Genomic DNA, 15808 nt, shown 5'->3' on the forward strand with positions numbered 1-15808 from the left:
CCCTGCCCTAAGGCAGTGTTTCTCAAGTTTGGCAACTTGAAGATGGGTGGACTTCAACTCCCAGGCAACTCAGAAAAAAAAAAAACTCTGCCGGCTGGGGGGATTCTGGGAGTTGAAGTCCACACTCGTCTTCAAGTTGCCGAAGTTGAGAAACACCCGCCCTGAAGGGTAGGTCTTCCAGGTGACCTTTAAACTCCCATTCAGTGGAATGGGGGTCCCACACGGCTCCCCAAATCGGAAGTAAATTCCCTCGCCCCATTTTGAAGTTAAGTTATAGCCTGTTGTAGTACCAAGGGATCAAGTGCTGTGGCTTTGTGAGGTTTTGGTTTTGTTTGTTTTGGCCTCGGGTGTGTTAGCTAAAAGTTGTGTTATACAATCTTAGAAGGGAAATTGGCACCCGACTGGTAGCAATGGGTTGCTGATACGTTTTGACTGTCAACATTTGAATTGGATTTGGGGGAGGTGGGGAGAGAAAGAAGGAAAGATTAGTTTTGAACAATATTGTTCAAAGTGTGGAGTCATTCTGTTTATAACCTAATTTGACACACCCTGTTCTCTTAATTATTAAAGCTGAAGGTACATGTTTTGGTTGACTGTGCTGAACACGTGCATACTTTTCTGTTGTTAGTTCAGCACTATTTTAAAACCAAACAAAATATGGGGTTCATCAAGGCCTCTTTGACCTTTGGTCACTGTAGAGACACAATCTTGATCTCCCCTGGACAACAGCCTGCAACACTTTTAAGGACATTCTTTTGATTCCACCTATTCATCTTATCTGTCTTCCTCCCATTCCTTGCCAAATGTAATCCTTTTTTTAGTCTAGTATCCATTTGCATGACAGACTCAAGGTTTATACATTTCATCACTTCAAGAGCCAATCAATCCATGGTACTTTCAGTAATCAGGTCTGCATTCATTTGAGGATATCTCTACATCTCTTCATTTTCCTTGGCACTCTTTACAATACCACTGAAAAGGCTCTCAATAAAATTGTTATCTTCTGTTCATTGAAGTGCCCTTGTTCTTCATGATCTTGGCTCAGTCTGTGTCTCTTTTCCACCCGAGAATTCATCTCTTCTAACTTCTCCGGCACAGTAGCTTTTATCTCTTGTTCTCCTATCTTCATCAAAACGTTAAAAAGAAAACTTGTTTTTAAATGTTTTAAAAACATTAAAAATTAAGGGGAAGCAATTCCCCCCTTTCCACTGGAAGAATGAGGCTACAGCTTTGCTTCCCCACCTCATACCACAAAACCTTGGCCTCATTTTTCTGGTGATACCATCACTTCACAGGAAATGCCCCTGGGGTGCTCCAAGGTTTTATTTTAGGGGGGAAATGGGGTCACTTTTCAGTCATGAAGAGTTGGGACAATACAGTAAGTTCCAATTAAGAGGGTTTATTGCTCATGCCTATACAAAACAATTAAGTCAAAAGTTAGTATTAAATTGGTGATAAAAGAGAATCCACAAAATTGAAGAGGGGTTGGACTTAGACATTTGTAGAAATGTAAGGATTCTAGACTGATTACTTGCTTGACTCCATCTCTAAGCTCCGCCTGCTCTTCTCCTACATCCTTTGCATTATAATGTTGGAGGTGTATTTTGCCTCATCTGACAATGGCTCTATAGGGAAACACACAAATGAATTCTCCACAATATGATTCCTGACTGGGAATTATGAGAGGTACATTCAAAACTATTAATACAGAGCCAGCAGTATAAATATATTCCCCAAGGATTCCAGCCATGCCCACTCTCGCCAAAAGCAAGGAATGTCCTACCACACTCGATTGTCCAAAACTTTATAGCCAAGTGAGATCAATATGTCAAGAGTCGTGTTGTCTTTTCCTGTTCGCAAAGCCTTCAGTCTCTTAATACAAGGCTTTTCAACCTTTTCACCCATTGTACCACTTTTAGGATATGGCAACATCCGAGTACCACCAGTTTCCCAGCAAGGTGTCAAAAACTTGGTGACCAAAAAAAGGAAAAAAGTGACTTACAACAGTTCGCTTAGTGACTGTTCGAAGTTACAATGGCACTGAAAAAAGTGTCCTCCCAAGCCACAGCCGAGCAACACACCTGCCTGCCTGCCCGCCCGGCGGTGCTCTTCCTCCTGTCCAAGGTTTTCATTTTTATGAGCATTTCTGTTGAGGATTGGCAGCGGGGGTGGGGTAAATGGGGTGTTTGGTTTTTATTCCCCCCGTCTCCTGGGTGGTTGCAGCAGGTTTTGGTCACTTCACATGACCCTGGGACACTGTGACCGTCATAAATATGAATCAGTTGCCAAGCATCTGAATGTAAATCACAAGACCCTGGAGATGCTGCAACATTCCAGCGGATCGGTGCTTCTTCTGGGCTCAGAAGTGCCAGGATCAGTGCTGAGCTCCAGCTGGAGCCTGGCGCTGATCCTGGCGCTTCCGCTGAGCCCTGACAGCCCTGAAGAAGCACTGATCCTGGTGCTTCCGCTGAGCCCTGACAGCCCTGCAGCTCCAGCTGTCTCTCGCTCAGGCTTGTGCGGTGCTGCCACCGGTTCAGCTCATTCCCCTCCCCTGCTACCACTTTTCTAGGATGGTCACGTACCACCTGCCAGGTGCCAACGTACCACAGGTGGTACCAGTACCACTGGTTGAAAAGCCCTGTCTTAATAGACTTAAAATGGAAGATGTAATTCCTCTCTGATTACTTTGAAATGAAGGTAGAGTTCCAAAATCTTTTTCCATAAAAAAACAATACTTTTAGGATCCTGGAGAACTTTCTAGCTGATTAATTAACTGTATCTTTCAGTAGAGGTTACTACCCCATTATCAGAGAAGAGATTGGGCAGACCCACAATAACTGTATCATATGGAACCATAGTGTTCAATTTCTTCATTGCACTTCATTTAATAGTCAGGGCTCTGCTAATCTTCTCAATATCCTTCAGTTATCTTTCACACTTTTAAAGACAACACACCATTAACATCAACAGAAGCTCCCAAAGCATCACATTGATAAGTCAAAACAAAGACTTTTGAGCAGAAAAGGAAATGCAAGTGTAATAAATAATACTACACTTTTCTGGAAGTTTAAGAATAGTGTGGGAAACTGCAGCAACATGAAAATTTCACCAGCTCATATTAATGTAACTTGGAGTCATGTTTTGCATGCTTACAACAACAAAAGCATAGTGGTGAGTTATTTTACCTGGTGCATTTCTAGGTGTGGATGTTACCCTTAAAAGTTGTTGCCAGAATCCTCAGGGCTGGATTACTAGGAACAACACACACACACATACACACACACACAATCAAACATGCATACACACAGAGAAACTTCAGCAAATTGGCAACAGTCCATTATTTCTGTCTTTCCCAAACAGCCAAGTTTGTCTGGAAATCCTCATTTTTTCCCTCTCCAGAAGGAGCCCGTCTACAAAATACCATTGCAAGAAAGACGTTTGCATACATCTCAGAAGCAATAAAAACTGTTTTCTTTGGAAAAAAGAAAATATGCAACCTTTGGACCCCAAGGCCAAGTTAATGACATAAGAGATTGCACCTTCCTACCGTTCCTGTCTCTATGGCTCCTCCTAAGCCTCTGAAACATTCCCTCTCTAGTCTACATCCTGGAAGGAAGTTTGTCTGATTGGTTCACTCAACAGCCTTTATGACAGAGCTTCTCAATCTTGGCAGTTTCAAGATGTGTGGACCTCAATCTCCCAGAATGTAGGAGAAGTGACAGAGCCTGGAAGAGGAATCAGCCTGGAGTCCTTACGTTCCACTACTAAGCGATCCAAGTCCAGCCACCATTGAATTTGGTTAACTCTTTATGTAGTGCCAATTTAGTGAGATTAATGTCAGGGTGGGGCATTAAGTTCCAGTTAAGATGATTTATTGCTAATTAAACACAAGAATCTAGTCACATTGTCAATACTAACTTGGTGCAAAATAAGAGTTAACGGATTCCAGGGGATGCTGGTCGTGTTGCTTGTGGGAACATAACTACTCCAGACCCATTCCTCTCTTGACTCCGCCTCCAAGCTCAGCCTCTTTTTCTCCTACACCGAATTGTCCAGCCAGCATGCTGGGAGCTGAAGTTCAGGTGTCTTCAAGCTGTCAAGGTTTATCAGGTTAAATGCAAACCTTAACAGGCGGCCCACATTGCTAAGCTAGGTCTTACTAGGGATATACTGTACTTCAGATCCAAAGGTAAAAAGATCCAGGGGGAGGTGAGTGGGGAGAGAGAGCAGCTGTCAGGACTTCCTTAATTCAAAATGCCCGTTCCTGAGATCACATGCTAATCAGGTGAACCTATGCAAGTTGCACCTTCTTTAAGGAGGTATCTGTCCCAAAACACCTTTTCAACTTCAAATCCCACATGCTGAATGGGTGGGGGTGGGGTGACTTAGCACAAAGGGTTTATTGGTTTATTGTGCAGGCTGTGTGAATCCAGAAAGGGATTTAATTTAGTAACCAGAGTAAGGAAGGTTCTGAGATCCTTCAAATGGAAGACTGACAGAGGATGGCTTGGGGCCTTTTGAATGCAAAACAAACCACACCACTGGAATTATGGAGGACCTCCTTCCCAATGGGCAACCTGGATATTTCCCCAGAAGTCTTAATGTTCATCCTAGACATCTCTGGTACATATGCCCAGTGGTGGGATTCAAATATGTGAGCATCTGGTTCTCTGGATGCCACTTCTGGAAGTCCATTCTGGATCTGGGCAACAAAAAATTAGCTACCGGTTCTCCTGAACCGGTGCAAATTGGCTGAATCCCACCACTGCATATGCCCAAATGCTATTAGCTGTTTCCTAAAAGTATAAATCAGCCAGAGACACACTTTCTACATAGAACTGAGAAAGTAGAAATCCTGACTTCAAGCAGTGTTTTTGTTCCAAAACAGAAGTATTTAAATGCAATTAATTCAAATAGCTAAATAGATCAAACATCAGTGATTAAAAGTGAGTTCTGATCATTTACCCAGAAAGCTCTCTTTAAACTTGTGATTTATTTATTTTTTTGTGTATGTGAACATTGGGAACGTAGCTATTACTTGCTTATATTTATCTTCAATTTTATACAGAACCCAAGTTCAGATACAAAAATTTTGAATGAACCTTTGATAATGGACCACATAGCACCACCACTCTATATGTTTTTTAAAAACTTTATTAGAAATGAAGGACAAAAAGGCATTTTTGTTATGACACATTCAGCAATAAAAAAGAAAAAAATGTGACTTTTTTTTAAAAAATGCATTAATACCACAAAGTTGCTGTTTGTTGTAATTTGATTTTGCAACAAGAGATAATTGAGTCCAGCAAACCGATCATAGTACCAAAATCTCTTTTTCAAGAAAATCAATATTCTTGCAAGTTTCCAGTCTGAATAAATCTCGCACTATACATGAAGGAAATGAGACACCCTCGTTTTTAAGCATTTGCAACTAGTAAATATAGAGGTAAAAGCCCACAGCTGAATCAGAAAAACGACAATGCTAATTGTATTAACAATGTACTAAAAATCTGCCTTTCATTTTTTAAGTGTTCTTGCCTGTTGAAAAGGCTTCTGTTTCTTCTCATCATAGGAAAGCTGTTATTCATTCATTCATTCATTTTTGTTATTAATTTTTTATGCCACCCATCTCCCCTACAAAGTGACTCTATTCACGGGAGCAAAAAATATCAGGAAGAATCCAGTATCAACATTGCTGATTAACAAATCTTATTAAAAGACATAGGATTACATGAGTGCATGGAAGGTGATGCCTGATGAAGTCTGTTAGCCAGAAAAAGGGCTACCATTTTCCTTCTACCTTTTTCTTTATTTTTGGTTTGTTTCCCATGCAGAAATTATTGAGAATTTCTTTTGAATTTCTCAGGTATGTTTGAGCCGGCTTTGTGAGCGAGAATGCAACTATTGTTGAAACTGTTTCTTATAATATAGATTTGTACCATTCTGTAGCCTTCCTGGCTGCTCACCCTTCCCAAATCTGGGGAAAAAAATCTCACAGGACTTCTCTCCTGACGTCCTTCCTTGCGGCTGAATCGAAGTATGGTGCCAGAAGTGGGAATGAAATGAAGTAGACACTGGTGGGATTCAAATATGTGAACAACCGGTTCTTTGTGTGGATGCTGCTTCCGGAAGTCCATTTTGGGCCTGGGGCAACAAAAAATTAGCTACCGGTTCTGCCGAAGTGGTGCAAACTGGCTGAATCCCACCACTGGATGTAGACCACTGGCTCTCAACCTTTTCTTCACCATGGACCTCTTTTAAAAACCATTTGTGGCCATGGACCACCAAGACTTAATTCAAGATTTAAATCATAAGATTTCTTCAAGTCTTTGTGGACACTCTGTGACATCACAGCCTCCCACAAGGAGTCTGCGGACCGCAGGTTGAGAATCACTGATGTAGGAGATGATCAGGTTGAGGCGGTGTCAAATGTGTCATCAGTCATGAATCACTTCACACCCACAAAAGATCTAAGTCCAGCCCTCCTTGAATTCCTTCTACTCTTATCTCCCGCTAATTTCCCTTGGCTGTTGGTAGTTCAGATTCTTGTAGAGAGCTTAAGCTTGCAATAAATCTTTACACCGATTTGAACTGTCTGGATCTCTTGATTTTCCTGGTGCTCCATGACAGAAGGTATGTGGATGAAAACACACACAGCACCAGTCACACTGAACAATTGCCAGAATTGCATACTTTACCAAGGAAGAATTTGAGAAGTCCCTTTATCTTTCAAAGCACATTTTCTTTCCAGAAATTCCTACTAGATTGCAATACCTTTCAAAGGCTACTAGCAAATAAATCTCCGCAAAAGTGATGGGCAATCTTAAAACAGCTGTTGTCATGGTGCATTATTATTAAATGCTATTTGTAATCTGTAATTTTACTAATAAAGTAAAAGGAAACATATCTGACTCTTGGTAACATCCTAGACTTTTCTATATTATTTTCTCACAAGATGGAAGTGGTTTGCTATTATCTTTTTCCAGGACACTTTTTCCCCAAATTCACATCTAGTTAAGAACTCAGCGGTCTCCCATTAAAGTATTAACCTGGCCTGACTCTGCTTAGCTTCCAAGCCCAGACAAGATGAATCATGTGCTAAGATGAAAGTGTTTAGTTGACCACATATTTTAATGAATTGACACTGGCAAGCTAATGCCCTCCAGACATAAGGGATTAAAACAACTTAAATTCTCTCAATTCTTACTTAAATCTCTGACCACATTTAATCCACGCTTAATTGAAAATGATGGATTTAAATTCCTCAACGCTGGGAAATTAAAATATATCTCTGATCTAAACAGACAATAGTTGTAATTTTGGACAGCCTTATCTAGGAAAAGCAGTGAATATAGGAAGGTTGATTTTTTGATTCATAGTGTCGCTCAGTTACACTTTTGTCTCCAGGAATATTTATATGGGAATAAGGACAATTCAGGATCCAAGCACAAGGACATTTCATTAAGCCTCAAGATAATAGAATAACAAAGTTGGAAGGGACTTTGAAGTCTTCTAGTCCAATCCCCTGTTCAAGCAGGAGACACTATACCATTCCAAACAAATGGTTGTCCAATCTCTTCTTAAAAACCTCCAGTGTTGGAGCACCAACAACTTCTGGAGGTGAGCTATTCCACTGGTTAATTGTTCTCACGGTTAGGAAATTTCTCCTTAGTTCTAGGTTGCTTCTCTCCTCGATTAGTTTCCATCCATTGTTTCTTGTCTTGCCTTCTGGTGCTTTGGGAAATGACCCCCTGTTCTTTGTGGCAGGCCCTCAAATATGCAGTTGTCCTATTGTGGACTGCAGCTTCATCACAGCATTTGGAGCTAAAATGGCACTTCATGCTTGAGTATATTTAGTGGTGGTTTTTTCCCCCCTCTAAAATTGCTGAAGATAGCCAGAAGTCATTTTTAGAGCAAAACTAATGCTATTTGAGCTGCTACCCCAGATTGTGGAACAGAGAAAATCTGATAGAATGGGTAAAATGGGGCTTTCATTTTCCAGATAAATGCATGCTTTCAAATGTGCCGTGCTCTCATCAAAGGTTTCATCCCTCTGCTTTCATTAGCATGTTAGCAGGAGACAAGAAAATAACTGAACGTACAAATTCTATAATAAGCAGGAACGCTGATCTCAAGATAGCGAGAACCAAGGCTGCTGGTAAAAGTTACAGACCTCAAATATGGATGAACGTCTAATGCCATCCAATTGCACAACATGGCCATCTGACATTGTGTACAAGTCACAACTATAATCGGGGCTACACAATACAGGCAGGCCCTTGCCTTACCACCCCAACTGAGCCCAAAATTTCCATTGCTAAGTGAGACATTTGTTAAGTGAGTTCTGCCCCGCTTAACGATCTTTCTTGCCACAGTTGTTAAGTGACTTGCGGCAAGTGTTAAGTTAATAACACGGTTGTTAAGTGGCTTCCCCATTGACTTTGCTGGTCAGAAGGTTGCAAAAGGGGATCACGTGACTCCAGGCTGCTGCAACTCTTAATAAATATGAGTCAGTTGCCCAGCATCTAAATTTTGATCACACGACCATGGGGATGGTGCAACGGTTGTAAGCATGAAAAACAGTCTTAAGTGGCATTTTTCAGTGTTGTTGTAACTTCAAATGGTCACTAAACCAACTGTTGTTCAGTCGAGGACTGCCTGTAGAGCTATCATTCCTACAAGCAAAAGTCTTCTGCACCCAGAATTCATCCATATCTTTAAAAAAAGGGGGAAAAATCACCCACAGAATCCCAGATATATGATTAGGAGGGGTTAGGGTTAGGGTTGACTTCTCACCCACAGCAATTAGGAAGCCATGAAATGCCCCCAAAGGGAAATGTCATTTGTTATTTAAGAATCTTGCTTATAGCCAGCATCTCCTTCTCATTCCTCTTTCTTTAAAAGGACTAATGTTGTAAAAGAAACAAAAACTTTTAAGTAAACAGACTGAAAACCCAAAGCCAGCCTTTGTTATGTATGCTTTTTGTACTCAGACAGCCCTCTGCCTTTCGGCGTTAAAATATTTCTTCATAATTCTTTCTTCCTCTTATTAGTATGCACAAGTGCATTTCTCTCTAGGCTTTCATCTTTTGCCTGAAAATGTATCTGAACTGCTGGACATTTCTATATCACGATTAATTCTGCATGAACAAGAAAAATGGCAATTCCTCTTATTCATAGGACCTGAAGTAAATGGGGATTAAGTGGCACTGTTCTTAAGACACACCTTTCATCCATCGAATTTTCTATCCAGCCCATTTAACAATGTTCCTGATTATTGTTTGTTCAGGGAGAATGAAAAAAAAAACTTCAGTTGTTGCCATGGCTAAAAAAAAAAATTAAAATCATCTTTGTTGAGATCATGTTGTACCGTAAATTCAGCCTCTTTCTGTTTTAAAATCAGCAAGCATTCACTGTGTCACAGTATTTTTCTCTCTGTCTGACTCTTTTTAATTTTGCAAATTTCAAATAAACCTACAGGCTGGCTGGCTGATTTTGCAAAAAACCTGACACTGAAAGGTTTGCACAATCGTGAATGGAAAAAAAAACCCTATATGTAGATCGACTCTTTAAAACTGGTCAAACCAGACTGGGAAAATCCGACAGACAAATAGATTTGACCTCTTAAGGTTATATTAGAATTTTTTCATGACCACGTAGTCACTTTGCATGATGGCATATATTCCAGGACATTTGGTTAACATCTAAAGCTTTGGGTCAGCTGCACATGTTCAGAAGTAACATTTGGGGGGAAATACATACACCTGTTTTCATTACAAGGAGCCCTCAATTTACACCAATTCATTTAGTGACCATTCAAGTTACAACAGCACTGAAAAAAGTGACTTATGACCATTTTTCACACTTATGACCATTGCAGCATCCTCGTAGTCATATGGTCAAAATTCAGATGCTTGTCAACAGACTCACATTTATGACAGTTGCAGTGTCCTGGGGTCATGTGATCCCCTTTTGTGACCTTCTGACAAGCAGAGTCAAATGGGAAGCCACTTAACAACTGTATTATAACTTAACAACTGCAATGATTCACTTAACAACTGTGGCAAGGTCGTAAAATGGAGCAAAACTCAGTTAACAACTGTCTCACTTAGCAACAGAAATTTTGGGCTCAATTGTAGTTGTAAGTTGAGGACTATCTGCATCGGCATCCTTGTTTTTAAAAACAAAACTCTTAAAAAGTAATAGTAAAGTTTCACTTTAGTGATGGCACTGGAGAGGTAAATTTGGGTTATCATGCATGTTAGATGGATATTTCTTCATAGCTGGATTTCCCCTGATGGATTTTGTTTTCACTTAGCCAAAACTTTCCTGCCCTCTCCTTGAGCTCAGGGAGAAGTAGAGAAATCTACTTGAAGTTATATTCGGCATTTTATGAAAAAGGCTGAATTCAAATGAAGCGAGTTGCATTTCACTCCCAGTGGATTCAGAGAGGATGTGTCAGGACTCAACCCATAAATTTCATGGAAATCTACATTGTTTTATTTAATCTAGATCCAATCACGATGATGAAGCTTGGGATAGCAGTACTTTTTTTCTACATCAGCAAGACCATTGAAATGTTTCCAAATTTCTACCTATTGAAAACTGGGATTTTTATTGGCTCTTCGTGTCACAAGCCCCTTCAAATTCTAAACATATAAAGTTCAACACTGAGGAGATAAAATCATAGCTGAGGACTACAAGCAAGCTTGACGGTGCTGCCTCAAAGATTTTTTTGCAGATTTCTTAAATGGCCCCTTGTCCCTTTCAGGCACTAGTTGTTGCTTGCAGTATTTGCAAAACAACTTTGCGCAGCAGGGATTTTTTTACCCAGAAAGGTAGGTTGTTTTTTTTTAATGAAGTTGTTTAGAAAGACTTTGTTTAGAATTGTCCTAGAAGGGAGGCAAATTCTGATGAAACAAGGTGGCTTTACTCTGCTGAGTAGAGATCCATTTGGCTGGAGTTAATAACAACGTCAACCAGACGGAGACAAAATCCAGAATCTTCTATCGCAGGGAATCATTATTCTGCAATAGATGAATTATATTTCCCCATGAACAAGACACGAAGGTGACTCATACAACTGGAGCAAGGATTGCAGCAGCCCTTCCCAACCCCCAAGGCTTGCCAAACAATCTTCAGCATTGATTTCCCACCCACCCCCGCCCACCCTGCAAAAAAAAACAAACTACTTTCTAAATACTTCTGCTCCCTCATGGCTGTTGACATGGAAACTGAGAGTGGTATAAAACCAAGTGGTGCACTTGAGAACTTGGATCCATTCTTCCACGGCTCAAAGTGGGCACAGGACACATTGAATGAGATCCGATGGCAAGGAGTAGAGTCTCCACATTACACAACGAATGTCACATACTACCTCCCCCCCCCTGATTAAAAGGACAAAAAGTAGCCCATCGAGTCATATTGACATGTATGTCCTTTGTCCGTGGCCCCTCCCCTTTCTGTCTACAAAAATGAGCCTCAAAAGCCAGATTCCACCATTTCTTCCTAGCCACATTCTCATGGAACCGAATAAGGAAATGATATCCCATGGAAGACCAGCTTCTGTGGAGATCCAGCAAGCCTCCACACCTTGTCCATCTCCAGAGCAGATCATGCTGCCTCAATATTTTCAGAGAAGACCAATCTGAGTCCACTCAGTCTTGCAATGGTTGGACAAAGTTGGAAGGAAAGACACCTGTCCTTGTGCCATTACCTTCAATGAATCCAACCTGGAAGGAAAACATCTCATGAAAGTGAGAAGCTACAAATAAAAAACAGAAGCACGTTAGGCTCCAATCCCAGTTTCTTCCCAAAGGAAAAATGACAAGAACTTGGATGTGAAGCAATCCTGCTTCATTAGATCTGCAGCTGTGTAAAAGGTCTGCTCAAAATCTCTTTTTTTTGAACAGAGGACAAAGGCTTGGAAAAAGCAGGTGGTATCAAAGGCTTCCCTATTTCCAAAGAGGATTGTACACCTCAGTTCTCAGTTGCTCGGGGAGGTTTTGTTTCATCCTCTCGTTTCATTTATTATTGAGTTCACATTTTCCAAGCTGGCACCTTCTAGTTACATTGGGAATTCTAGTTCCAACACATCTGGAAGGTACCAAATTAGGATTGGTGGATCAAAGTCTAATAGAAAGGCTGAAGAGGGCCAAAGCTGGCAGGTTGTTTTCATTTGCCTAGTAAAATAATGGCTCTAACACAGACCCACCCCCTAAATGAGAATTTTGGTAAATTCTCCAGGAAAGCTGGAGAACCACTGTCGATTAGGTAAACCAGAAATCCACTTTGCAGGAAAGCTAAAACTATTTTTAATGAGTTTGGCTATTGCAAGAGAATCTTGCAAGCCTGATTGTGCTCAAGCGCCTCGACCATCTTATAGATTAGTGAATTAGGGATGTGCCACTTCCAAATGTAGTCTGGACCTTGAAATTGCATCCCCTTTTGCCTAGCCAACAGCTTGTGCATGTCTCTATCAAGGTCATTTTCTTTACTCTCTCTGCAGGTTGAATTTTGAGCTCTCCTTTCTCCCAAAGTGGCTCTTAAAAGTGAACTGCTCTACAGGTAAAGATAAAATGGAATTCTCCTACATTAAGTCAGGGACTGCGTGTAAGCAGGAGATCAATTTTGGAGGGGAAGATGAACCAAAACCACAATCTAGACTAGAACTTGAGTGTCCTCTGCAAGAATGCTTCCCAAGTGGTTTCCCTAAAGAACAAGCTTCTCCTTCTCTTCTGAAGCTGAAAGGAAAATTGCGCCCTCATCCTAACCCCCTGAGGCAAAGCAGCAAAACTCACCCAATTTTGTTCGTCTTCTTCCCGTGTTACTACAATGACTTCGCCCTTGGAGAAAGTCAACTCCCGGGCCTTGCCCCCTTTGCAGTCCGCCAAAGCCTTGACTCGCTTTAACCGTCCTTTGGCCTGTGAAGGGCAGAACGGCCATTATCAGTTTTATGACAAGATCCTTTGCTTCCCCAGATGGCTTTTACAGCTGAAGAGGCGCAGAGAGGTGACAGCCGTGCTGGGTGTAAACAAAGTTGCATGAGGACCAGCATGGGGCGTTCTCTGCCAGAATGAACCGTCACCAAATCTCTCTAAGTTGCTTTGATCACACAGGGCACCCACTTGGGCAATGTATGGACTTTAATTCCCAGAATTCCCCAGCCAGCATAAGCATCGCTGAAAATTCTGGGAGAAGTGGTCTAAGTCTTACTATAGGTGTAATTTTTTAAAAAAACAAAAAACCTGGCTCTCATTTTTGTCTTTTAAGCCCTCCCCCTCCTCCTCAATAATTTTGGCTATAAGGATACTCATAGTATTTTATATGCAGAGAGATAAATGAACAACAACAATTTTAGCTGGAGGAGTCATTACTTTAAAAATGGAAAACTGACACATCCTCATATGTGTCTAAATTGACAGGGAGGCCTTTCAGATCCTGGAACCGTAACACGAACGGGCATTCAAAGGCAATTGCTCTCGCTTGCCAGCACAGTATTACTCTACACCCGCTACGGTCTACAAAACACATGGTAGATTCATCACTGCCTCTTATTTTGAAACTTGGAGGAAGATGCCAACTACATCTCCCCCCGTCTTAGATCGCTGCCATCAGCTCTAAGGCTGAAATGGACACCTATCTATAACCAAGCTCAGATTGCTGCCCAGTAATACTATGGATAGCCTAATGCTAGAAAGGAGATCCCCAACTCCAGACCAGGCTGCTCAAGCTATAAAATATCACGACCTCTTGCTGTCTCTCCGCAACTCACTGGAGCAAATCTTCTTGGCGTTGGCACAGGCAGAGGCGTTGGCCCTGGCATTGCAGTCTTGCACAAAGGCCCTTCTTCTGGGCAACCGGGGCTCTGCGGGGAAAGCGGGGTGCCAGAAAATTTACCCATCGAGCTGCTACTAATCCGTCGATAGGACCTGGTACTCTCTGAGCTGTAGGAGAAAAGAAGCTGTCTCAGAAATCATTCCTGGTGGTGGGCAGTTTCTTCTCGTGTGACTGTCAAAAGGGAGACCTGTTCAGCATGTGGAATAGACTGCCTAAGCTCACGGTCCATCTCACCTTCATGGTAAGAGTGGCTTAAGGCTTCCTCAGAAGAATGACTCAATGGCCATTTCTCGGGGATGCTCCAGTGGTGGGTTCCTCCACTGAGCAGAAGGGTAGACGATCTCCGAGCTGCTTTCTAACCCTTCCATTCTCCAATAGTCACTTGGCCAAACACAACGATTGGGGTTCTTCTGTTGAGTTGAGCTGTAGCGTTTAATCTTGTTGCACGGAACGGGTCCCAGGATTTAAATTCAGACAGAATGCTATGCCCTAAGCACTGACTTCCAAGCCATGGGAGTCTGAACACCACGCAAGGAGCCACACTGTGGCTTAGCCTGACATAGGAATCCTGCCAAAGTGTGGTGAGCTCTAAGGAAGACATGCAGCGGATGGAATCAGGAAGTAGGAAGATCAGGGAAGACGTGAAACAGCAAGCCAGGAGCATGGTAGAATATGAAACACTTCAGTGGAACAAATCAGAAAATGCACAGCAAAGTATAAGAAACAGTCATTGCTGTTCAGCCTTGCCACTGTTATTACTGTTAACTGGATGGACAGGAGAGCTGCTTCATCACAGAGTGATGGTGTCCTCCATTTCTTCTTTTGCAACCCATTCCCATCATAAATCATCATTGCAGAAACCCCCAAACATTAAGAATTGATTCCTAGTTTGTTTTTCCTCATGTTCCTTTTCTTTCCTCAATCACTTTCCTTTTTAGGCTTGCTCAAAGATTTGGTCAAACGCCTATTTTGTTTCTCCTTGCCAATTTATCAGCAAAACCTAGAGGACAAAACCCACATCTGGTACAGATGTTACAATAATGAATGTGTGCAAGCAGGAAGAAGGGGGAGGATATCTTCTCCAGTTACAATTTTGAATTAATATCTAAACTAAAAATAAGTCCTACTTTTTTGAAGAGAGATATTATGCTTTTATAGATATGAATGCCTAGAAGGTGCAAGCCTAGATAGATATAATAGATACTATTAAAAGGAAGTAATATTAGAAATGACGCACGTGTGGCCTAATTTTGGATCTATTTATATATATAGCTTTTATAGTGGTGTTTGACTACAGCAAGCTGCCAGATTACTGAAGATTTTCTTCAGTGCCCCTCCTTTGCAAATACTGTAAAAATATTACAGCATGTTTGTTTATTTGAGGAATTAAATACTGGTCATCTTCATAGGGAAAACTATCATTGCGTCAAAAAAGGCAATGGATTCAAACATGTGAGCAACATATGAAGCTCCACACCTGGCCTGGATTCTCCACCAGCTAAATTCATGTGACACCTGATATGTAAGCAAAACAACCATGCTATGGAAGGCTTAATGCAATAGCCTGGTTCATGCGACATGCAGGGAAAATGGCTGGGTCGCAAACACAGAGAACTAGAAATTATTCTCTAAATTAGACAACTGCCAGACTACATACTGCACTAATTCATGGTCTGCTTACTCATTCTATATTCAATAAACTCCAGTTGCCTGCCTCCTTACTTGCTGAGCCACTAATGATGGTTTACAAACTGTAGTGGCTGGGTTCTCATTAGCCTAAACCATTACATGATTGGCTTGCTCTGGCTTAATCAGAGACAACAGAAGAAACCCAAGTCCTTCCATAGATTTCAGCTGAAAACTATACAAACATGGTAAACTGCTGCTAATAATAGCAGTAACAATTGCACTTAGACTTATCTACCACTCCACAGTGCTTTACAGCGCTCTCTGAGCAGTTTACAATGCC

At 41.4% G+C, this 15808-nt stretch overlaps 1 protein-coding gene across 3 annotated transcripts in view; it reads right to left on the bottom strand.

Moving 5' to 3' along the window:
- Positions 1 to 5138: 5138 nt before the first annotated feature.
- ASAP3 (ArfGAP with SH3 domain, ankyrin repeat and PH domain 3) overlaps positions 5139 to 15808 on the bottom strand; it is an 82119-nt gene continuing 71449 nt past the window's right edge. For all 3 annotated transcript variants that reach the window (XM_083369848.1, XM_083369849.1, XM_083369850.1), the window contains exons 25-27: positions 13775 to 13946; positions 12801 to 12923; positions 5139 to 11732 (exon numbers count right to left, since the gene is read on the bottom strand). In XM_083369848.1, the coding sequence (XP_083225974.1) occupies positions 11658 to 11732; positions 12801 to 12923; positions 13775 to 13946 (370 nt within the window). In that variant the 3' untranslated portion in view covers positions 5139 to 11657. The remainder of the gene's footprint in view (positions 11733 to 12800; positions 12924 to 13774; positions 13947 to 15808) is intronic.

Source organism: Vipera ursinii (assembly GCF_947247035.1).
Source record: "Vipera ursinii genome assembly, chromosome: 9".
In the NCBI taxonomy this organism is placed as follows: domain Eukaryota; kingdom Metazoa; phylum Chordata; class Lepidosauria; order Squamata; family Viperidae; genus Vipera; species Vipera ursinii.